The sequence below is a fragment of the Melospiza melodia genome, chromosome 4 (assembly GCF_035770615.1).
Source record: "Melospiza melodia melodia isolate bMelMel2 chromosome 4, bMelMel2.pri, whole genome shotgun sequence".
Lineage (NCBI taxonomy): Eukaryota > Metazoa > Chordata > Aves > Passeriformes > Passerellidae > Melospiza > Melospiza melodia.
The window spans coordinates 57113335-57137809 of record NC_086197.1 but is presented as its reverse complement, the minus strand read 5'-3'; the positions used below and the strand labels follow the sequence as shown (position 1 = coordinate 57137809).

The 24475-nt window shown below is 43.6% G+C and overlaps 2 protein-coding genes across 5 annotated transcripts; both read left to right on the top strand.

Moving 5' to 3' along the window:
* The first annotated feature begins 1736 nt into the window (after nt 1-1736).
* On the top strand, nt 1737-10944 carry SMCO3 (single-pass membrane protein with coiled-coil domains 3). 4 transcript variants are annotated; one of them, XM_063154765.1, is made up of 4 exons: nt 1737-2181; nt 2705-3422; nt 4306-4569; nt 7869-7920. In XM_063154765.1, the coding sequence occupies exons 1-3, from the start codon at nt 2089-2091 to the stop codon at nt 4398-4400; spliced, it is 906 nt and encodes a 301-aa protein (XP_063010835.1). In that variant the 5' UTR covers nt 1737-2088; the 3' UTR covers nt 4401-4569; nt 7869-7920. The 4 variants fall into 4 exon arrangements, with proteins under 4 accessions (XP_063010835.1, XP_063010836.1, XP_063010839.1 ...); XM_063154766.1 differs by lacking the exons at nt 1737-2181; nt 2705-3422 and adding an exon at nt 9275-10944 and having other exon boundaries at nt 4429-4569; nt 7869-7919; XM_063154769.1 differs by lacking the exons at nt 1737-2181; nt 2705-3422; nt 4306-4569 and adding exons at nt 6907-7356; nt 9278-10944 and having other exon boundaries at nt 7869-7919.
* A 2824-nt stretch (nt 10945-13768) lies between these two features.
* WBP11 (WW domain binding protein 11) lies at nt 13769-24378 on the top strand. The gene is made up of 12 exons (XM_063154764.1): nt 13769-13838; nt 14849-14966; nt 15770-15801; nt 16409-16502; nt 16885-17081; nt 17923-18056; nt 18809-19008; nt 19812-20006; nt 20487-20588; nt 21494-21808; nt 22410-22592; nt 23290-24378. Exons 2-12 carry the CDS (start codon nt 14903-14905, stop codon nt 23721-23723), a joined length of 1950 nt encoding a protein of 649 aa, XP_063010834.1. The 5' UTR covers nt 13769-13838; nt 14849-14902; the 3' UTR covers nt 23724-24378.
* The last annotated feature ends 97 nt before the right edge of the window (nt 24379-24475 follow it).

Sequence of the window (24475 nt, the reverse complement as noted above, 5' to 3'; positions counted from 1 at the left end):
GATGACACTGAAATTTAGGTCATAGGTTCAGCACTCTGTGACACTGAGGGAGAGGAGGGCCAGAAAAGCCTTGTCCTGCAGTAAGGACACAGGAGAAGTCTGCAGAGGTGGCTGCCAGTGTGAGCCTTGCTTGGCAAGCTGCTGTGGCTTGCACTGCTGACACTGATTTTGGCCAAAGAGAAGACAATAAATGTCTTCTCTGCAGGTCTTGATCCAACGCCCGTGACTGGTTCCTCTATTGACATAAACTAACGGGGCTTCACTGCTCACAGTAAAATCCTCCTCTGAACGCCATCTAGTAAAAATTAACAGAGTGCTTCATTGAAAATAGTGAAATTTTTGCTTGGAAAAATACCAGAGAGATTAGCAGAATCCTAATATCCAGTGTACTAATAGAATAGGGGTATTTTGATTGTTGTATGCTTTTGTTAGCACAAAAAGTTTCCTGTCTCTATTTGCATCTTTCTGTTAGTTTTATATTTTTTCTCTCCCTTTCAGTAAATATTTTTTCAGGCAAAAAGAGTTACACCCGGAGGCCTCCATTATGTCATCTGCTCTGTGTCATCAGATCTCTTCATGGGCTGAAGTCATTATGACCTTTGGGGATCTGAGCACTCAGATCGCGTTACAAATTTACTGCTGAAATGGAGGAATTCGATTGTCGCTTGGTCAATGCAGCGCTAAGCACCGCCACAAATCCTCTGCTGCCATCTTTCGGCCTTTGTATTTGTTGTCGTTAATGATAACTTGCGTTTGGAAATAGAAATTCCTGTCCTCCTGATTCCCTTCTTACGAAACATTCACTTACAGGTCAGAGGGGAAAACCAGGGACATAATTTACAAACGGATTATACGCAGCTGAACCGACATTTTAGTGAGGGTGTTTATCATGCCTGCCAAGCTCCCAAGGGAGCCTGGCCCAGTTTAGCTCTGTTTTATCTCCACTCAAACAGAGGTGGAGTTGCCTCTGAATAAATTCGTGAGCCCTCCTGTGAACTCACTTTTAGCAGTCAAACAACCACTTTGTGAAATACAGCCCAAGATAACAGAGACATTCCAGGATGGAGAAGTAGGTAGTCTGCATCCATCACTTCATGGCACTTCATGGCATCATCTCATGTCACCTGCAGCAACTGCTTTGAAAGGAGCCCAGTATGAGACCTTTATGTTGACCCCCACCCTATCTCAGCAATATTTTGTAGATGCTCTGTCCACAGACTCCAAGCAGCTTCACAAACCTCCCTTATCTCAGGGAATCACTCCATGTCTGGAGGTGCCTCCTTCACCCAAAATATCATTATCAGGCAATGGAAAATAGGCTTCACTTTTCTGTAGTCAGAACCAAAGCCTTGACAGTTCTTGGCCTTTTTACCATACAGAAAAGTTATCAGAGGCCATGAGGCTCTGTGGGTGAATAACTCACTGCCAGTATTTGGAAGGGTGTCCAGAAAGCAGCTGCTAGAGAAAGGTTTGTCTCAGCACAGGATCTGCTTTCACACACTCATTTTGGCTGTGCCAGTGCAAACAGTCCAGCAAAGTGCCACTCTGCAGTGCTGTAGGAGGAGGATTGGCAGCACAGGAGTAGAAAGCAGGGAGTGATAAGGAGGAGGAGAGTTAGGTTATCACTGCTTCCAGATGGGATCCCAACCTACCTTGCACTTCTGTGTTGGCTTTATCAGAGTCAACTTCTTTAAAAGGGCTTTTAAACTCTTAACCAGGGAGCAGTCACCCTGACACACCCCTCCTCAGGAGGAGTGCCTTAGACTTCTCCAAGCCATGGTTTTCTTCCTTTTTGCAAGAACAACACCAAATACCTTGGAATCAAATGAACTGTCAAGGTGATGGACACTCATGCCAGCTGAAGTTGGTGCAACCAGACACTTCCTTATGGATTTTGGGCACATTTCTGCCAGTAAATTGTCTGCTTGGATTGATTAATGACTTCTGAATTGCAGTGAGAATTTGGCAAATGATCTCTGGCTGAAGAACAGCCACGAAAAACTGAGTGAAAATTACAAACTGCAGAATTTTCCAGTTCAAAGAAAAACAGAAAGAAATAGGTGCAAATTACCTTTCCTTAAAAAAAAAATGTTCTTTACAGTGTCTTGGGTGGACTCTGGGAAGCTGGTGACACTGGGCAGCCTCCTGTTGCTGATCTTCTCACAAATATTGATAAAAGAGGTAAATATTGCTCTTTATTTGAAATAATGAAATTGCTTATACCACAGAAATATTTTTTTCCATTTGAAACGTGTTCTTTAAGGAGTTTTGAGTTCAACTTAAACTTTTCTGCTTTCAGTTCCTCTGTTCCATTTCTTACCTTTCTTAATTTGTTTTAGTTACTTGGTTGGAATTTTCCTCTTGTTTGCATCCAGATGATTTCATGGAGTGTTTGTGAGTAGACCTCATGGAATCTTTCCTCTCATTTTCCAGCCTGTCTATATTGACAATGCTCCTGGGAGATTCTAACGTAGCACATCCATATCAAATAAGAACTCTGTCATCCTGACCTGTGGTGGGGTATAGACAACAACCTGAGGTTGCTCAGGAGGGTTTTGCTAAAGATTTGTTACCTGCCTTGCTTGCTCAGCCAATAATGACAGAGGGGCAAGGAAAGGATAGAGAAAAACTTGGCTTGCATTCACAAACATAAACAAGAAATTGTCACTTCTGATGCTTATCTTCATTTGCTTTTGTGTTGCAGGCTGTATCCCCCATTCTGATGGATATGGCTCTGCAATCCTTTGACGACCAGTATCTGGGGTGCAGGGAGGAGATGATGGAAGAACTGGAGCAAGGAGACTATTTCCAAAAGGAAATAGCTGCTAACAAGGACTACCTGCGTCTCTGGAAGAAGGCTCAGGAGGCTTTGCTGAAGAGTCCTGTAGGTCTGCTGAGGGAAATGCGTGACAGCCATGCCACAGCCCTGATGGCTTACTCCATGAACTCCTCCCTGCACTCCCAGCTGAACTGGGCCACATCCACAGCAGGAATCTCTCCAGAGCACTACAGACACAACTTCAGCTTTAAATACTTTCACTTCTACCTAACAACTGCTATCCAGATATTGAAGGAATGGCAGAGCAGCATGGGGAAACATAAGTGCTACCAGGTGCACAGGGGTGTAAAGGATTTATTTATCGAGGCCAAGGAAGGCAGCAGGGTGCGATTTGGCCGTTTCACTTCTACCTCCCACCTCAGGAGTGAAGCTCAGAAGTTTGGGAATGAAACTTTGTTCACAGTGACCACTTGCCTGGGAGCAGCTATGCAAGGCTTTTCTTACCACACATCTGAGAAGGAAGTCCTCATTCCCCCTTATGAGATATTTCTTGTCAAAAGCTTCCTTCAAACCCAGCAGGGTAACCGGCTGCATCTGCATTCTGTGGGGAACTACAGCAAGTACCAGTGCCAGCTGGTGGAAGGTATTGTACAGAGGCTCCCATGCAAGGGGGCACAGGACAGGCTGCTCTCCACTGCCCCAGGCAGCCCTCACCAGCTGCACCCACATGGGGCCACACTCAAGGCCAAACCTGTAGCTCACCTGCTGTGTTTGCCTATGAGATCCACAAGACCCAGCTTTTACCCTGTTTCAGTTTGCTGTGAAACCTGGGACAGCCCCACAGCTCACTAAAGATGAATCAACAGCAGGCCTCAAGGCTCTTTGCAGCCCCCATTTATCCCAAGTGTCATTGCAGCCCCCATTTATCCCAAGTGTCACTGCAAGGATGTTGTAGACTCATGGCTTTGGGTCCCCAGCATTGTTATTGCAAGAGTGGGTGAGATTTGCTTGAACCAAGTAATCTATGCTGGTGTCTTGCAATGCTGCTACACTTCACGTTTCAGGACTGTTCTAGGCTTTGGTCCACTACTACTCTGGCAAGCTAACACTTCCACGCTTATCTCTGGCAAGCTGAGAGAAGTGTAAACAAAGCTACTGTCATTTTAGCAGTGACCTCTCTCCTAGCAGGGAGAAAAGGTATCCTTTGACAAAGAACACACTGAGTTTCCTGGTTATAGAGAGAGCTCAATGCTGGAATACCTCATGGGGCCTATTTCACATCCCTGCCTTTCTGTGAGTCTACCACCAGTCCAGGACTCTTGCTTTTGTCTCTTTGTTCAGCAGTGTGTCAATGCGATCTTTGAGCTCAAACTATCATTTAGGAATGAGGATTTGTGCCTCCAAAGCCAAACTAAGAGATAGAGTTGAGAAAAAGGCCTTTGTGGGCAGAGGTTGTGTTAGCAAAACCAAAAAGCTTTAGGCAGTGAATAGAGGTCTGAATGACTGCTCTCTTTATTTTCTTTCAGCTTCAAGAAGCAAGAACAGTGGTTATACTGCACTCGCCTCTGCCATTCTCCCAAGTGTGCTTGGAGTTTCCCTGTGCTTGGCCCACAGTCTCTGATTCTGTGGCTGCATCCAGATATGTGCCCTAGAACAGTAGGCAAGAAGCCTCTGGAGTTCCTGCTGCTACAGAAGGTTCAATCTTCCCTCTGCTTTCAGCTGCAACTCTGCAGCTGAGACTGGAACATTCAGCCTGGTTCATCAAAACAGACATTCCCTGTACCATTCAGGTAGGAGGAAGGTTATCTATGGCCTTTCTGAAGACTAGATCAGGGATAACCTTCACTGAAGACAGCTTTGTCCTGAGGCATTCAGGAAAGACACACAGGGACTTTGGACTCCTTACAGATCTCTTAATAGCTTTATTTTTAGTGAGAAAGAGTCAGTCTGTGGGATGTGGAAGGCACCATGGCAGTAAATTTAAGTGGGTAACTGGGCAGCTGTGCACATCTCCTTTGGGAGCAGGGAAAGATGGTGCCAAGATGTGCATTGAGGAGTTGGATTATTGTGTTGGCTGAAGAGACAGAGAAGTGCATTAAGTTGTGCAGATTCTGGCAGACCCTGAACAGCCTTTCTTTGCCACTCTTAAAAAAAAGATGAACAAACATTTCTGGAATGATGTCTGACTCTCAAAAGCAAACAGAGGAAATCCAGAAGGTGTTATTACAGGGGAATTACAGAGGAATAAAGGTGGATATATTTTTGCTAGATTGTGACATTTCTGAAATCAATTTTCCAAACTGCTAGCCCAGCTGACCCATTCTTCCCCAAGATATTAGCTGGAAGAAAACATAGACAAAGTTCTTGACAGCCTTTGCTGGGACCTTACCAAGCAGCCAGAAAAATATGGCGTAAACAGCTGGAAGTATTCTTTCCCTGATGGCTGCAGGAAGTAAGACTTTGACTTGCATTCTCCAAAGTAAGGGAAGTGCTGTAAATTAATTATTCTTACATTGTGATGGTTTTTGGTAATTTTGTGCAAGTCCTAGAAAACAACTACTTTGCATCATCCTCAGAACTATAATCCTTCAGTCTGTAAATACTGGTGGGTCTACACAGAACTGAACAGTCATTTTTGGGTGGGGGGAATAGACACAGCAAAGTCAAACTCATAACATCTACGTTCAAGGGACAAAGCAATCGAAGACTGAGTAATGACATGTTTTGCCATGTTACAGTTCCCTTAAAATTATTTCTATTAGTCAGATAATACACTGACTAGATGGTGCAAGCATCCCTTGGTAGGTAGAAGCCCAAAACATTCTCCTTGCTTGGGTGCCCATCATGATACCATTTTGACTGCTAAGAAAGTTATGTCCTTCTGCTTGCACCTCTGAGTTCTCACAAGGCCAACCAGAGATACACTCCTGGGATAGTGTGCAGCTCAGAGACTGCTCCTGATGTTGCCTTTGCTTGTGCCAGAGCCCTGTCAAGCTGGGCTGGTTGCAGCAATTTCATCAGCTATTGCTGTGGTTAGATGTGCAGTCAGCAGTGTTCAAGCAATTGCAACTTCCTGTCCCACTGTATACTTTCAAAACCTTATTTTCAGAACTCAGTTCAACATCTGCCTTTTCCTCCATTTCTTTCCTATGGCAAAAGGGGTCTGAAATTGCATGAAATGGTAAAATTTATTTTAGCCTTCACTGCTGTTCAGAGCTGAGTCTGGGCCTCCACAACACTTCTACTCTCATGGCATCAGAGACCTGGCAAATTGCAGCAAGAAAGGATGACTGACATCCCAGATCAAGTATTTTCCTCCAACTTAATAGGCCTGCAATAATAGCTATTATTCCTCCCAAAAGATCCAGAGTAAAGCAGGAACAAAACTGTCTTCATATTGTTCAAATTATTTTCTGTCTTGTTCCAAACTATGAGGGCTCTAAAAGAAAAGAATTTGTATCCACTGCAAACACAGAAGACCTGAAATCAGTTTCCAGAATGTGACCCACAGGCAGCTGCCAGCCTGATCAATTCAATTCACTTCAATACTGCACGAAGTATTTCAGGACTACATGGCATTCTCAGTGGAAAATACTCAGCAGTCACAACTAATTGACATTTCCAGAACTATAGCAGTTAAATCATTCAGTGTTCTCTTGCAGCTTATGTTCTCATGCCCACAGCTCTGACACTCTGAGAGTTTGGCACTCTGACTGTGTTCATTAGAGTTGAATACAGCAGCTCAGCTTTCAGATGAAAACACGTTAGCGATTGCAAAGTGCACATTTTATGCTTCACCTTGTAATTTCATCTGAGAACTCAGCCATCCTCTAGAGTGGAAGCAGTGTTCCTAGTGAGACCCTTGTGGGCTGCAGGTCCACCTTTCTAAGGACAAGAGCATGAAAGATGTCTAGCTTGGTTGAAGGCATATGTACAAGCTTGTCTTACTGGAACAGACAAAGCCTATTTCCACTCTCTGTGGTGTCTATTTTTCAGTTTATGTGGGACCATTCAATTTTTCTTCTGTAATTTGCAGGTGCACAGAAGCAGTCGTTGCAAATATTCATTATTTCAAGGCATAGGTGCAAGCATTAATGTTTAGATTTATAAACAATAGAAACCAGTAAAAACCAGTAAAAAACATAATCTTGTATCTATTTGAATTAGAAGTGCTGTCCTACACCTTTTATGTTCTGAGGACAGCAAGTAACACCATCCCCTTTCAGCTGTAGCTGCCTGTGATGGCACCTCTGCAGCAGGTAGGAGGGATTTGTGCTGTACCCATTCTCTCCAGGAACAGAAGGCCTTTGGATGATCTAGTAATTGGGAACTAGCATTGAGTAAACTGAATTCTCTTAAAATTGGAAGGAAGGGAAGAGGAGGAAGAAAATGAGATGAATCTGGGTAAACATCACACAATAGAATTAATGACAGGCAGGCACAGGATGCAGCTGAAGCCCAGCCTCTGGATCCCTAACTCATCACATGCTGCTGGAAAACACCAGGCGAGCAGAGGGGAAAGAGGCTGAAGTTACTCTCCCACACACATTTCAACAGGAGCATTCAGACCAAATCAGGTAGGCAGTGTAAATGTTTAGTTAGAAAAGTTTCTGTGGTAAATCTCCACAGAGAAATCACTGGAGAAATAGAAATACAGAAATATATGTGGCCTGCCTAATTCTAAAAGGAAAATATAAAAGCTAATGGAAGTGCTAATGTGAAGAGTAAGAAGTAATTTTAACATTAGGAGATATAAAATCTAGAGCAGCTGTAAGAAGCTGAAATAATCATATGTAATTAACAGATTCTAAAAATCATCTCCACACCTGTCTAGTATGTAAAATGTCTGTTGAAGTATTATTCCTTCTGAAAAAATTTGTCTTCTCAGTTTCTACCAATAAGGGAAAACAAATGACCTTACAACAAAACAGCACTGGAGTGGAAAGGTTTTAGTATCATATTGAGTCAGAAAGCAAGCCAGTAACATCCCTGAGGCAGGATTGATATGAAATCATAGCCTGCATTATCATGGCTTTATGTTTCCAGAAAATCCCAAACCTTTACTGTATATGTATTTGGCTCCCTACAGCTTGTATAAGAAGATGTGTTAAGCAGTTTATTCTCTTGGCAGAGATTCAAGGTAAGAGGCTGAAAGAAATATACAGTACTGTGCAAAATAGTGGGGGAGAAAAACTCTTTTCAGACTGGCTTGTGTTTCAACACTGAGATTAAAAGTTGGCAGGGGATTGTGGAATTCATTCTGGTTTTCTACAGTGACCTTGTGGGGGAGGGTGTGTTTAGTAAAATACAGCTGGGTCAGTGTCAGATGATTTGCAGCTAACAGATAGTGCAAGAACTACAAAGGACCAAAATGGCACAAAGGTATCTTTTCAAGAAGAAAAATCTGGGTAGTCCCCTACACATAACTATTTGTAGCTCTAACTGTGATATGTAGGCACTAACAACAAGAAGAGAAACATAGAAAAAATGCAAAGCACTGCACAAAAGTGGCCCAGATTTGCAATAAGAGGGCTGAGACCATGAAAAGTACCAACAAAGAAATGAGTCATCCTACTCATTCATAGTTTTCCCCTGTAGCAAAGATGTTTGCATTTAAGATGAAATAATGTTAAAGCATTTTCACTTTGCAACTGGTGAAAGGTTAAAGGAAGTGACAGTGTTGATTGCAGAATCTTAGTGATGAGGAATTACTCCATGATCGCTGTTACCTCAGTCTCTTTGGACTCTATGTTGGCAAGCAGTTTATGAATAAATAAATATCAGGGCAGGAAATACAGTGAGAGATATATGTAAGGTGATATAGTTTAGGATGGGGTTATTATAGACAATTTTACTATTCATTATGAATTCAGAGGATAAGCTTCTTAGTATAAGCACAGAAGGCTTATATAGTATCATTTTCTCTTGAATGTTAGAAGAAAAAGGCTATACTGGCATAAAATACCTTTTATTGTGGCACAAACCATATCCACCAATCATCAGGGTTGCTGAAAAATTGAACGCCACTAAATGGATAAAATAGGCTACAAATAAAATGGATACAAAAGGGTGCCTGGAACAACCCTTTAATCTTTAGGCCACATCTTTAATTTTGCTGATTAGATGAGATTGTTTCATTTTTGAACGAGTGAACTAGTTCAGCTTCTACCATCTTCAGTTTCCAAGGCTGACTTTTGACTTCAATCTTCAGTTGCCAATGGCTCACATCTATTTTACCAATCTGCTCATTACATATTTGTTAGCTATTTTTGTTGCTCTGAGCATACCCAATGTCTTACAAGGTGCTTTTCCAATCACTTGGCAAAGATCCAGAACAAGAATTAAGATTTCTACATTTACAAACTATGCCTTGGTATTTGACCTGCTCAGTATGAAAAGAACCAGTGGGGCAGAGACAAAGCAGATTTCACTGCTCTTTAAGGGCTATGGTTATGGGTGTTAAACAGAGTAAGAAATGTCTTTTCTCTCTTGAAGTAGCCTATTTCTGAAGAATGGCATTGAGTGACCTCCTTTACCCAGATAATCCCAAGAGAAAGCAAGAACTGATCCATCTGCATCAGGAATTGCTTGACTGTATGTCCACTAATTTCCATGCAACAAACGAGCTGGTTGGAGTGCTGAATGAGCACCTGGGCTGCACCATTACCCCCATTGAGATGAGAGAGAGCAGTACAGTCAAGGAAAACTGTGAGAACATCATTCAAGTGATGAGTGAGATTCAGCACCAGGTGCAGAAGATTGACAGTGACATGAAGGACAAGCTCGAGCCAGTGCTGTACCAGAAGCTATATGATATCAAAGAGCCCGAGCTGGAGAAAATTGCAATAGCCCAGAGAGTTTTTTCCATAATTTTTGGAGAAGCAACTTCAACAGCTGCAATGGTAGCTATCAAACTTCTTGGCTCCAATCATTTAACTCTCACTGTGAGCAAGCTCATCGGTGTCCTTGCGCAGATTGGGGCCTCTGTTCTTGGGGGAGTTAGCATCACCATCATTGGGCTGGGCCTGGAGATGATTCTCCACGCCATCCTGGGAGCTGTGGAGAGGAGCCAGCTTCTGACAGCTGTGAGGAGCTATGAGAAGCACCTGGCTGAGTTTAAAGCAGCCTCAGAAAAGTACCAGCGTGCCATACATGAAGTGACTTCTTTGGTGAGACAGCAAGTTCAGTAAATGAAGGTGGAGTTCTCTCTCCTGCTGTCACAGCAGCTGCAGCAGCTTATGCCTGCAGAAACCTTTTTGATTCATTATGACAAATGAACTACTGATGGCTTTTTATTTTCTTTTTTGTGGCAGCAGAACAAGAAAAGCGACAGTTCAGGAAATACATTAATAGAGAACTGGTTTACAGGTGTTTTGGGGGGCAGTGTTTCAAGTACTTTGCACCTTTCCTTAAGCTTATTTTCTGGGAAGCACTGTAGGTAACCTTGAACTGTAATTCATACTGGAGACAATAATACAGACTGCTGGACTGGTAGTGGTGAGAAGGTGTGTTTCTGTATCAAAGATGACAACACAAAGGGAGAAAACAATTTCAACAAGGCAAAGCATGTGGAGGCTTTATGAAGACATCTGTGGTTGCTAAACCCTTACTGTGGTTTAGTGCTTAATCTGATAGACTGAATTCAATTACAAGAACTAGCTGAAGCATATTTAACTGCTATTTTCTGCCTTCCTAAGGAGCCAGCAAGAGATCTTCTTTAAATAAACTCTAATCCCAGTAGATTGGCAGGTAAGAGAAGCCTGGGCCTACATGCAAACAGACACAACCTTGCTCCACCACTGAGAGAAACCAGCTGCTGCATTCTGGGTGTACCTGGCCATGAATAACCTCTTGTGCTTGTGATGCTCTGCTCCTGCCAACTCACGTATAAAAATTTCTGTGCAAAGTTGCTCTTTTGTTGATTGGAGTGGGATTATACACATGTACAAGTGCCTGTAGGATTGCAGCCCTATTAAACTAAAGTTATTTTCAAGTCTTTACCTGATCCCACCAATGTGGGACTGCCAAGAATATGCTCAGATTCTGCATTTCACAATATGCTACCAACTGTTCTTATTTTTTAGATTTTAAAACCAAAGCTGGGAGCAAGAACATTATTTGTAGTGTCTTGCTGTGATTTGCTGTGAATTGTTTTTTCTTGATCTTAGAAAAAAAGGTAATTTAAGAATTAATAAAAATGTACATGAGTATTGGAAGACTTCTCTTTTCTGTACTTGCTTTGTTTTGTTTGAGGTTTTTTTTAATCTCAAAACCAATCTTAAACCAAATAATAAATAAGTATTAGAAGTTTCATTATACAAGCAATTATTATTTTTTTTTTAATCCATGATAGACCAATCTAGGAGGGTTGTGCATAGCTTCCTTTTTTTAGTACCCACTTCCCCCATACTAAAATCATATCCAAATTCATACATGTTTGCTAATATTCAATATTAGCAATCTTAATTTATTAATAAGTAGATAATCCCTATGAAATAAAGAAATGGGTAAGATTCACAACCCTTCCATTCTGGGGTTTGGGGGGGGGGTTATTTGTTTGTTTGGTTTTTATTCTCTTCTCCCTAATATTTTCTGACTCCTGTTTTATGCACAAAAGCCACTAGATGGCAATGAAACTGCTGGTACCCAGCAGCTCTGCCAAGTCATCAGGGAGAAAGCCCAGGGATCTGGAGCAAAGATGGGAGCCAGGGCCTGAGAAACTGGGACCAGCTGCAGACTGGGCTATGTGAGTCAGGAAAGGCACTTCAGCGGTGGCAGAAAGCACTGCCTTGCCTGCACGAGGTATTGAGGTGGATAACGTGGTGACCTGAGGCATCACTTCTCCAAGATGGAACATCTCCTGTCTCCTGACACAGATGGCACTCAGTTTAGAGGTACTTCTGCAGAGGCAAGAGACTGTCAGTCAGCAGAACAGCAAAATCCGTGTGTTGGAGAGGCAGGAGTTCCTGGCTCCTGTTTCTATGTGCAAAATGTACAATCTAAACCAGGAATTAAAATCAGCTCTATGAGAGGTTGCCAATCACTGCTGTATGAGAACAGTGGAGTCAAAGAAAAACAATCTGTTGTATTTTTCAAGCAATTTGCCCACACGTTCTTGAATGCAAATGCTAAGCAGTGTCAGGGGAAGTGAGGTACACAGTGAAGAACATAGAGCTATAAAACTGCCTCTAGGTATATCCTTGTTCCTGGTGGACTTAAAGGAAAGCAGGTTTCCCCAAAACAGATTTAATTCCTGCTCTCTCTAATGCTCTGGCCATAGTCTTATGTTTGGAGCTCCAAAGATGTCATAACCAATCTGTTGATATTTCCCCTCCAGACTCCTTCAAGTTGCCTCTCAGTGTCACAGAAGTACCAAGTGAAAAATGTGAGAGGACTAGTGTCCTCCAAATCAGCAGACACTGCTGAGAGAAAGCAGTCAGGGCTGAGGCAGTACCACTGTCCCCACTGAGCCCAGGACTGCCAGGACAGAAGACCCTAAGCCTTGTGAGGTGCAGCTAACCTTCAAACATTCAGCCATCCCCCTCTACATGGCATGGCACCTGACAGCGATGTGTATGGCCACAGCTTTCCATCACATCCTCTTGAGTGTTCTGCCTTTGCTCAAGCTGTTGTTCTGGACAAATGATTAAGAATTAAAACTGAGATATATGTGCCTAAAAAAACCCGTGCAAATCAGCCCAAACCAGTATAAGTGCTTCCAAACCTACATGGAAAAACAGTATGGTTGCAACCAAAATCTGCCCAGCTGAATATTCTTTTCTGGTGACAAGAATAATACAAAAAGAACATGCCAAAGAGGCACAAGGTGGGGGTGACCATGCTGTGCATGTGGTTAGCAAGGCTCTGTAGGCACTGAGAGCTCCTGAAGCCTTGGCTCTGAGGATGCTCCTTGACTTTGACTTTGTGCAGCTTGTGACTAAATACTGTAAATGCTGGCATTAATGTGATGTATAGCTTATACTCCTTTACCCATCCTGCAATGATCCTTACAAATTAGTCAACTGAGTCTCCATTACTTGAAAAATTATAACAACATTGTGTTGCACGGTATGCTCACCAGGAGCAGGGAGTCTAGAAATCCTGCCCAGGGATCTGACCACCTCTGCTCCCAGATGCCACCTGTGCAGAGAAAAGTTTCCTTTCTACATCTCCTCCCCAACATGCTAGTTCTTTAAGCCTGCACCCATACTTTATTGTTTGCACATTGATGTTTTGTGCATCTTCATCCTGGTTCCTCACATGCTGTGGACTTTTGCTAGAAATTGTGCTTCTGGCGATGACACAAAGCAGCTCCCACCAGGTGTTCACCAGCCTCGTCAGTTCACCACAGCGGGGGCTGTAGGAAGGGACAAATACCAGAGTATCTTCTGTGGTGCCCGACGGCATCAGATTTTTATCAGATTTCGTACAGAGGGGTCCCAGCCCCGCTCGCAGGGAAGCAGCGCTGCGGGCCCGCAACAAACCATGGAAGGGCCTGGGGCTGTGGGCAGTCCCTGCCCCCGCAGCGCTCTGCACCTATGGACACACGGACAGCGGCTTCCCACACGTCCCCCGGCTCTGCCTTGTTTCAGGGCACGGGGCGCACTTTGGGGGATCCTCCTGGAGAGCGTGAGGGAGCAGAGGCCGCGTTCGCAGCCCTGTTTCCAGCGCAGGCCGTACGGGAGCATCCCTCCCGCACCGCGTGTGTCCACCCGCTCCCAGAGCCCGCCGGGGCCGCCTGGGCGCTGGTCTCTATTACTATCTCTATCGCTATCTCTATCGCCATCTCTATCCCTGTCCCTGTCTCTATCTCCGCCAGTCCCCGCTCCCGCCCCGCCTTCCCGCCCCTGCCCAGCCCCAACCATAGAGTTGAGGCCGCCGAGGGTGAGCGAGCGGAGGCGGAACCATCGAGCCGCGGCCGCCGCTTCCGGAGCGCGGCTCCGCGCCGCCACTCGGTGCCGGTGCAAGATGGCGGCGGGGCCGCGGCGGCGGCGGGCGCGGGGCTGAGCGAGGCCGCGGCCGCCCGAGGGAGCCGGAGCCGGGCCCGGCCGGCCCAGGGGTGAGAGCGGCGCGGCGGGGCTGGGCTGCGGGGAGAGGAGAGGCGGCAATTCGCGCTGCCTCATTTTCTTCCTCCTGCCATCGGGCGGGAGTAGGAGGGGGGGCTTTCGGCCCCGTTCCTCTGTCGCCAGAAGAATAATGAATTTAGTGCTTGATTATATATATTTATTTTTTTCATTTTCGGCCGTTAACTTGTTGCGTTGAAACTCTTTAGTCTGGGTCCTTAGAAGATGTGAAGTCGAGGTTTCAGAAGTTTGTTTTTTCTCTTTAGCCTTTAAGTATTAGAAAGATGGGAAATACAAGGTGTAAATGTAACTCCTGCCTGTGTTTGCTGAGCTTCCCACCTAAGGAAGCGATAGTGTCTTGCAAAAGCAAAACCAAACCCACCCCGGTGCTTTGGCAGGGAAGCAGTTTTGGAGGGGAAGGGAGAGAAGAAACATCTCTGGCTGTGGTTTGGACACTTATGTAGTCATCTGTAAGCTGGAGAAATATCTAAAGACAGGAAATAATTTTTTGCAGAATAATCCTACACTTGCTGATACAATGGGGGCTGGGGAGAGATACCATGAGCAGTTAGAAGTCTGAGGAAGGGAGGAGGTCTATGGGGAAACATTTGAAACAGAGGAAGGTGAAAACTGGAGAGCACTTAAAAGAGTGAATGAGAAGATAAACTCTGATACGCTCTTGGAAAAATAAAATATGTGTTTTTCCCTGCCCTGCAGCCCTCGGTAGTGTAAGCACAAAGCTTCTTGGTTTGAGTTGTAATGTGAATAATAACAAACTCATCAATTAGCTTGAAATTATAAGCTACTAAAGTAGCAATAAGTATGTACTTAGTTAAATAGTAGTACTTTGTTGGAATAGGGCAGTTTTGATACAGGTGCTGAACTCATAGTCAAACCTTAAAGGTGTTTGGGCTCTTTGAGGGAGTAACTTGTTCATAGGCAGAAGAGAAACAAGCATCCTCAAACTACCAATGTGTAGGACCTGATACCATGTTATCTTTTCCAGGTCCCTCCCTCCTTTTTAAGTTTCATCTTTTGAGGCAGAAGAAAAAAGATCAAAATGGGGCGGAGATCTACATCATCCACCAAGAGTGGGAAGTTTATGAATCCCACGGATCAGGCCCGTGAGTATCCATGAAAGCTGAGCAGGGAGGAATGGGGAGTGCCTAGAGGAGCAGGTAAAAAGCTTTCTCTGAGGGTAGAATCCTCAGGATAGAACTGAGTTTCTCTAATTTGAAAAGTATTATCTCAGTTTTGTGTGGGAAGGCTGCTTGCTTTCATGCTTCTGCTTCTCTCAAGTATTTACCTCTTGGGTCTCCACTGGTTATCAGTGTTGGAAGGCCTTTGTACTTAGCTGCTGGATAAACTGCAGGCTGCTTCCTGGGACAGAGTTAATCTGTCCCAGGCAGGAATCTGAGGAACATGTCAAGTTTTGCAGGTGCTCTGGTTAGATGGGGGAGTTGTCTTACTGTTTTTTGTCTATTTTTGGTAACATGCCAGGTGCTATCAGTGCTCAGTGAATAAAGAAAATCCGGACTCCCACAGTGGATATGCTTTATTTCAGAGGCATTCTCAAAGCCTGCTTATTTTTAAAGTGTGTTGTCTGATGACTCTGTTTCAGCTTCTGTGCAGCAATCTTTTCATGATTGCACCTATCACTGTGACTTCGGTTGCCTATTGTTCTTTTTTGTATGGCAAAAGCCTTGCTTCTGCAGACATGAAGACTGTAGTATCTTTTTTTTTCCTGTATAAAAGATAAGAAATAGAAATCAATTTCATGCTATATTTCTCTTTCACTGGGAAGCAGTAAATCTTTGTAAAATGAGTGAGCTGTTGAGAAACAGCCCTAGTCTTGATGAAGAAAAGGTTATTCATTAATTTGATTTTGTCTTTCAAGTTGTTACTTTCTTTTTCTTTTCCCCTGTAGGGAAGGAAGCTCGGAAAAGGGAACTAAAGAAGGTAACTAAAGAGATTAGGGAGCGTGTAGTTGGCATTTCCTATACTGTGTATTGTGTGTGACTGTAAAGGGCCATGAATAGGCTGTGGATATTTTAATTGATATCCTAAGACTGACTACTTTAGAAATACTATCCAAACATGTAGTTCAAAAAAACATAGAAGTCTTGTTTGGAGTAAAGATCCCCAGACATTCTTTAACTTGTATTTATTTTAAAATGTTGCTGGAAGTACTTAGAAATTAAAAAACCCCAAAATGATAAAGCAAAGAAGCAAGCAACAAACCAATTAAAAAGAAAATCCAAGAATCCAAGAGTCACACACTTCTTAGTGTGTCTAATGTATTTTGTCAGTTGGTTGTGTTGATTGCACTTGACTTAGTTGGAGTGAAGAAATGATAGTAGCATTTGCAATTACTAAGATAGTGGAATTAAAATTACCAGAAGTTTTAACTACATTTGCTGCTGATTTGTGCCATGGTGAATGTTTTCAGGGCATTCTGAGGTGTGATTTTTTTTTTCTTCAGACTGGAAATACTGAAAAAGGGGTAACAGATGTTTTGTGTCTTTCTACTGTGAAACTTTTCTGTCTGCTTGATCTCTGATCTTAGAACAAAAAGCAGCGGATGATGGTCCGAGCAGCTGTGCTGAAGATGAAAGATCCGAAGCAGATTATCCGGGACATGGAAAAGTTGGATGAGATGGGTGAGTGAGAGGTACCAGGTGCTGGACTTAGGCCATGGTTTATGGAGATGCACAGTGTAGTTTTGACTGCCAATGGGAGAGACTGAAATAGAGTAGTTTTTTTTCCTTTCCTGTAAGAAGATTGTGTATCTGGGGATTGATTATGATTTGAGATGTTCTGGTGCCATCAAAGAGGACTTTTTTCCCAGAAGATGATTGATAAGAAAATCAAGTAGTGTGTGTGAGTGCTGCTAATGTAGAATTCAAGGAGGGGATTGTCAAAAGGCTGCAGACTTCCTGAAAACAGGGATTGGAACTTGCTTTGAAATAGTTCCATTCATCACAGTTGTGCAGTAGAGTAATTTGCAAATTTTTGTCTTTTTGTTTTGCTGTCTTGGATCAGAGTTTAACCCGGTACAGCAGCCACAACTTAATGAAAAAGTGCTGAAGGACAAACGCAAAAAGCTCCGTGAGACTTTTGAGCGTATCTTGCGTCTCTACGAGAAGGAGAACCCTGACATCTACAAGGAGCTGCGCAAGCTGGAAGTGGAGTACGAGCAGAAGAGAGCACAGCTCAGCCAGTACTTTGATGCTGTCAAGGTAATGCTTACTGTGTCTCAGTCTTGTAACTGTGGTAGTGTATTCTGTTTGCTCATTAGGTGTGACTGTTACAGAGGAAGGGAGATTTGTGTGAGTTCAGCATCACGTGGCCCATATGAAATATTAATTTGCATGGTACCTCAAATTAGAGCATTTCAGTGAGGACTGTATGGTGGTTGTCAGGTCACTGTTTGTCTCTGACATGCTGATCTCATTCAAAATGAAAGGAGGAAAGGGAAATTTGTATTGCAAATCAACAATATCAGCCATTTGTTTTCTGTATTAAAGAGAGAGTGAGCTCGTGAGTGTGCAATTGGTATTTCTATGAATTTCTGCTAAATCTCTTGCTGGAAATAATGAGAATTCTTTGGCATTCCTTAAAAACCTTCCTCTAATATTCCTCCCTACCGTGCTGGAGAACATAGTGTTTAGCAAGTGCAAGATTCTGTAAGACTTCTTTTTTTTCCTCTCCTTTAGAACATGCAGCAGTCTGTGACTTGAATACTTAAAAAACACAAAAGCACTCCTTGCCTGCAGTCTCTTCATTTTGTAGACTGAAGGTCTAAAAGAAGGTGAAAACCTGACTCAGTTTTGACTGAAATACTGAAGCTTTTCTTGGGTGCATTGCAAGTTCTTTGGTTTGCATTGAAGGCTTTTGCTGTTAACACTTTCCCAAATTTCTTTCATGGACTGCTGCAAGATAACAAACCCTAAGAACAGGCACATTTGACAAGTGGTGGCAGGTTCCATATGTTCTGTACTTTAAAAAGTAATGAGATTGTGCAGTAGCTTCTGTGGAAGTAGCCTATCCTCTTTTTCTATTTTCTCCCTTCCCTTTCAGAATGCTCAACATGTTGAAGTGGAGAGTATCCCCTTACCAGATATGCCTCATGCTCCCTCCAACATCCTCATACAGGACATCCCCCTTCCAGGGGCTCAGCCACCTTCTATCCTCAAGAAGACATCAGCCTATGGGTTAGTGGAAAAATAAACTTATGGGGGAAGTAAAAAGAAAGCATTCATATTATGGGGGAGGAGCTAGGGGTAGAAGTAGAGGAAATATTGACTTGTAGAGGTTGGGAATTCTATGCAAGTGAATTGTTCTTTCTTTTAACCGGACCCCTTCTTAATCTTTCCCCACCATTAGAGCTTTTTGTTTAAATTTATTTGAGTAATACATTATGCCTTTTAGCTTTTGTCTTTTTCATATCAGGAATGTAGATCAGTAGTAGTAGTATCAGTTCATATTGGAGCCCTACTGTTATGAACATAAATGCCCTTTAAATTGCCCTATGTGTGTTCTGTTGTCCTGCTGCCATATTCAGTGTATATGGATAGTTCATATAAACTCCTAGTTCGCTTGGTTTTGTTTTGATTGGGTTTTTTTTTATTCATTCTACTGCTCTTTTTTTTTCTATTTCTTTCTGAATAGCCTTCTGTTTTTACCAACTCTGTGATTATTTCATTCTTCTTCTGCGGTAGGATTCAACAGCTGATTTTTTTCAGTATTGTCTTCAGTTGGTTTCTGAGCAGCTTTTGTCTGATCTTCAGTCATGTCTTTGTTTGATGTTGTAAACTCCTTGTGTCAAATCTGTACTTTCTAAATGTTCATGTTTCTTTTTTAGAAGTCTGCATAAGCAGTGGTGAGAGAAGGCTCAGTAATTCTACTAAAGGCACATTTGCTTTAATTGTGTTCCTACATTTCTCATTTCCTTTCCTACTTGCAGCCCACCGGTTCGCTCCATGTCTGTGCTCCCTCCCCCGGGGCTCGGTGTTCCGCGTTTACCTCCGGGCAGGAAGCCCCCAGGCCCTCCCCCAGGGCCGCCCCCTCCTCAGGTGCTGCAGATGTATGGCCGCAAGGTGGGCTTCAACTTGGACGTGGCGCCTCGAAGGCGAGAGGAGGAGATTTCTTACAGTTCTGAAGCAGGTGAGGGCTCCCCTGTTCCTCTCTGCAGTTTTCCTTGACCTCTGTTCGGCTGTGGATGGTCCTGCTGTGAATGCGGCGTGCCCCAGACAAAATGTTCTCTGGCATTATGAATGTTAGCACTATTTGAAGGACTCTTACTAAGTGATTGCTCTCTGAGGTAATTCAGATAGATTCATAATATCTGCAATTTTGCTACCAGCTGTATTTTTAAATGTTGAAACTTTTAATTGCATGTCTCAGATACTTTTTTTTAGGTTAGGTTTCACAGATTAGATTTTTTTAGATGAATCCTTAACAGTGCTGGAACACTGTTCATATTAAAAAACCCACTCTCAGAGAAATCGTCTATTTAAAAAACCCATCAAATAAACACCCCCAAACCAAAACTACAACAAAACCCACAATGAGCTCTGGATGTGCATTTGCTAGGAGAACATAGGTCCTATTTTTCATACAGTTGCTGTATCATCCTTAGAAATTTTTGTGACTAGATGAATTAGCTTTATTTCATGCCAGAAGACATCGAAATATTTCAGTGTTGGGCAATTGCTGAATAGAAGTTGATGAATCAGCTGCAGTAGCAGTTGCCTTCACTTTTTTGCTGTGTAAATTAATAAGCAGGTTAATATGAAATGTTAGAGATTTTCCAAAATATCCTTTAAAAATATGTGCTAAAAAGTAAAGGGATGACAGTTTGTCAGTGCTTTTGCTAAGGGGAATGTTGTGACTGCAAACATACACTGGTGTGAAGGAATATTTTGTATTTGGAGTTGATGCATTTCCCAATACTTTGCTTTCTGCAGGACAGCGAGGCCACGATGATGACATGTCCAGCACCAGTGAAGATGAAGGTTATCCTGAGGATATGGATCAAGACAAGCACGATGAGAGCAGCGATGACAGTGACAGCGATAGGTCGGATGCAGACAGTGAAGGAGAGGACTTCCTGCATCGTGATAATGACAAGGAGAGGGAAGGTGGTGAAGAAAAGAAATCAGGTATGAAGGGGAAATGAAAGACAGGGAGTTACTTCGAAAGAAAAACACTACTTGACAGAGCTGAGGGTGTGTGTGCAATTTATTTAGTCAACTAACAATGTTCTAACTCACCTAAATTCCAGCTAAAGGATTTTTAATAATAAATGGGTCAGAAGGAGACTATCTAGAAGTAAAGCAACTTTCAGATAAACCTGTTTTCTTAGAAGTTGAGTTAGCCTATAACTCACAAGCCGTTTTTCACCTGAATCATTGCAAAATTAAGCCTCAATATAAAATATGCTCACTTGCTTGGGGGAGACCTGTTGGTAGAGAATACTAGGTTAGCAAAACTTGAAACAATCAGAAACACCAGTGCAAACTCTTATCTAAGAAGCATCATTATGTTAGACTGATGGGCCATCCATACCAGGTATCAACATAGCTATCTGATTTTTCTTATTTTCTCCCCACTTCCTGTCACCCTTACCCTGCTTTCCCCAGGTCACAGTGTCCGGTTTGCAGACATGCCTGGCAAGTCACGAAAGAAGAAAAAGAACATGAAAGAACTGACTCCACTCCAGGCCATGATGTTACGAATGGCAGGTGAGTCAGGTGGATATAATATGTGGTGGGATGCCTTTAGGCTTCCAGTTAAGATTTCAGTTTTTCTGTGGGCAGCTTACTTTGCCCAAGTTTTATTTTATAGAGTAAATATTTTACTGTCATAATGTGACCTCTGCTGATGAGAGTATCAGCTCTCATTAGGTATTTGAGTTATAGTTTGGTTTTTGCTCTTTTTTTTTTTTGTTTGTTTGGGTTTTTTTTGGTTTTGTAGGTTTTTTAAAAATTTATTTTCAAGTAATGTGGGTGTTTTGCATAGCAGAGTTGAAGTGAAGAGTAGCAATTTACTTTTTTTTTCTTCTAAGCCTTTTCTTGATTAGCTTTTAAACAGTTGTTCAAATGAAGTACAAATCTCTTTCTGAAAGAGAAAGGGTAACATTATGTATGTGCTCAGCATGTAACCTGTAAGGATTTGTACTCCCTCAAAATACCCTTCTGTTGAGATAAGTTAACCAATAAAACAAACTTTGTTTTAAAAAGAAACTCCAGTATCTTTCAAAGGTGCAGGAGTTTCATGGACATGGGGATTTTGTTTATTGTGGCGTTGTGTCCCCAACCCCCTATTGCCTTGCCTGCCCACAAACTCCTTTAAGGCAGAGATTAAATAGCAGAACTTTGGGCTGGTAGTACAAGTTTCAGGTCCCAGAGGAACACATAACTCTTGTTGTCAGAGATCTTTCTAGAGCAGCAATGATTTTTCTGTTATTATTTTTATTTGTTTTCATTTTATGTTTACCAGTAAAAAGTGGTCAGATTTCTTCCCTTTGAAGTAAAGTTTATCTTTCTCTTGCTTCTTTTTATTTAATTCTGTGTACTCAGTTTTCTCTGATGTTCACAAAGATGTTATGCGTAGACAGATTTTGTAAGGGTATCATCTCCATATCTAGGCCAGGAAATTCCAGAAGAAGGGAGAGAGGTGGAAGAATATTCAGAAGAAGAGGAGGAGGAGGAAGAGGACTCAGAGTCTGAAGAGACATCACAGCAACAGCAGCAGCAGCAGCTCAGTGAGGAGGCACTTGCAGAGACCGGGTCATCCACTGCGACGTCCCAGGCGCAGCAGCAGCAGCAGAGTGCCCAGGCTGTGCCTCCAGCTCAGATACAGGCACCTCCCATGCCTGGGCCTCCTCCTCTGGGGCCACCTCCAGCCCCTCCACTGAGGCCCCCAGGCCCACCCACCGGCCTTCCTCCTGGCCCTCCACCCGGTGAGTGCTTGGTGTGCCCTGCTCTGAGGGGTGCAGGCTCTCAGGCAGTGCTGTCAGTGTGGGACTCTGGAAGCTGCACAGTGGGTTGCAGGTGGAGTATATGTAGCCCCTTACTGGGACCTGGCTGTCATCAGTCTGCATCATTGTTGCAGTACCTTGCTTTTGAGGCATCAGGCTCCTGTAGCTGTAGCCTTCCTGATGGTTGTCTTTGTTAGAGCCAACACTGGCAGACAGCAGCAGAGCCAGTGTACGAAGTGGAGTAAAAGAGCAAAAGTTCCTTAGCAAAAAAGAAAAATCAAATGCCACAGAAAAAGGTTTATAGCTATTTAAATTCTAACAAACTCAGCTCAGAAGCTGTTACAACTTAATTGTATGGGGAGGAACCCTTTTTCTGTTATACACTTTGCCTTCATAAAGATGCTTTAACAGTGCAACTGCTGCCTCTCCTTGAGATTTTTAGAAATTCTATTTAATCTGGCAGCTAGGTAATACAGCTTTCATTGGCATGTTGAAGATCTTTATCCTTAGCTGATGAGAAAGTTGCTGGGACATGTTTTTAACTGTGAATTAAATTTCTTGTTTGTTACATGAACGCTTTCAGGAGCTCCTCCGTTCCTGAGGCCTCCAGGGTTACCGGGGTTGCGAGGGCCTTTGCCTCGGCTGCTGCCACCTGGTCCTCCCCCGGGGCGACCGCCTGGTCCTCCCCCAGGCCCCCCACCAGGCCTGCCCCCAGGTCCTCCTCCACGTGGCCCTCCTCCTCGTCTGCCCCCTCCTGCCCCCCCAGGTAAGGGGTTTTGTGTGTCTCAGTGCCAGGTCTCTTCTTGCTTGCTTTTCGCAGTCTTGGCTGTGGTGATCCAGCCAGTGAGGCATAATTGGCTGCCAGTTTGCCTTTGTTCCTGGCTGTGGCTACATTGTGCCGTGTGCTATTACATTGTTCTGTGCAGTAACACGGAAGTGCTGTGCATAGTTTGGTAGCAAAAAACCTGCCCTGAAAAAAAAGGGAATTTCAGAGTTTAGATTTTTACTCTGCTGGACTCTTTCTGAAAAGCATCTGACTGCTGTAATGGCACTCCACTAAATAAATTGGGGATCTGAATATTTATTTTTTGTGCCTGGGTCACACATTTCTGATGACTCTGAAATTCCAGTGGGATGGATTGTCAAGAAACTTTATTCTCAGATTATAACTTTAAATTTAAAAGGGAGTGATTAAAAAAAATTAAATTTTTAAATTTAAAATTCAGATTTAAAAGGGAATGATAAAAAGCTCCTGTGGCTTTCAGAGCCTGAAGAGAAGCATATCCAACATGGCGTTTAGTGCAGATTTGAAAACCTTTTTTTTTTTAAACCAGTGCTGCTTCATCTTGTTGGGGATTATTTCATTTTGCTTTTTGTTCTTGGCATTCTGAGCCTGTGCGCTTTTTTCCTCAAATATTTTGAAATTCCCAGCTGTGGAGACAGCTCTCGCTTTCTTCTTCCAGGTATCCCTCCTCCTCGCCCCGGCATGTTACGGCCGCCCCTGGTGCCTCCCTTAGGACCTGCCCCACCCGGGCTGTTCCCACCAGCTCCCATTCCAAACCCGGGGGTGCTGAGCGCCCCGCCCAGCCTGATCCAGCGGCCCAAGGCGGATGACACCAGCGCTGCCACCATCGAGAAGAAGGCCACGGCCACCATCAGCGCCAAGCCGCAGATCACCAACCCCAAGGCGGAGATCACGCGCTTCGTGCCCACCGCGCTGCGCGTGCGCCGCGAGAACAAAGGCGCTGCCGCCGCATCCCAGAGGAAGCAGGAGGATGAGCCTGCCCTGCCCTTAACCAAAGCTGCCCCTAAGGCTGGCGCGTCTGCCCCTATCTCTGTACAGACAAAGGATGATGTGTATGAAGCCTTCATGAAAGAAATGGAAGGTCTCCTGTGACCTGTCGTAGTCCTGGTCAGCTTTCCTGCCCCTCTGAACACTGTGGAGGGAGAAGAAGGGAAAGTCCTCCTGCAAGCAACGAAAGGGCATGACTGGAAATAGTTCCCTACCCACAGGTTAACTTGCCAGTGTGCTGTGAGCAGAGACCGCTGCAGCTGAGGTGTGCCTGGGCACCTCCTTTCAGAGCCACCACGTCCACCTGGGGAAAGGAGATTGCAGTAAAGGAGGCGATGCTGCTCCCCTCAAGTCCTCCCCCTTCCTTAGAGGGAGATAATGATACTCTGGGGACGGGGGTGACTATTCCCTGCCAAAATCCCCAAAATCCTTACACACCCTGAGTGCTCTGGTGAGGGTAGTGGAACAGGTTTTTAACGAGCCAGAAAAGTGTTAGCAGCGTTTCATACACAAATGGTTGTCCAGATTTTATTTTCTGTACTGTTTTTTTTTCTGTAAATATTTTATAATCATGTTTTTAGTTGCAGTGAGGTTGATCAATCATCTTTCTTCCAGGGTAGTCAGGGAGGTCATTTGTTGCGTATACTGTACACTGGAGTTCTGCATCCTATCCCCTTTATGGTCATCTTGATGGGATTTTGTTGGCTGGGGAAACTTCATTTTGTCTTGTGAAAGACAATAAATGTTCAGTGTATCAAAATACCACTTTCCCTGTGATTTGTGAGAAACTAACATGCAGGTGGAGAGGGAGGGGGGAGGGTTCTTAGCTCACCTTGGAAGATGATAGAGTCATTCAG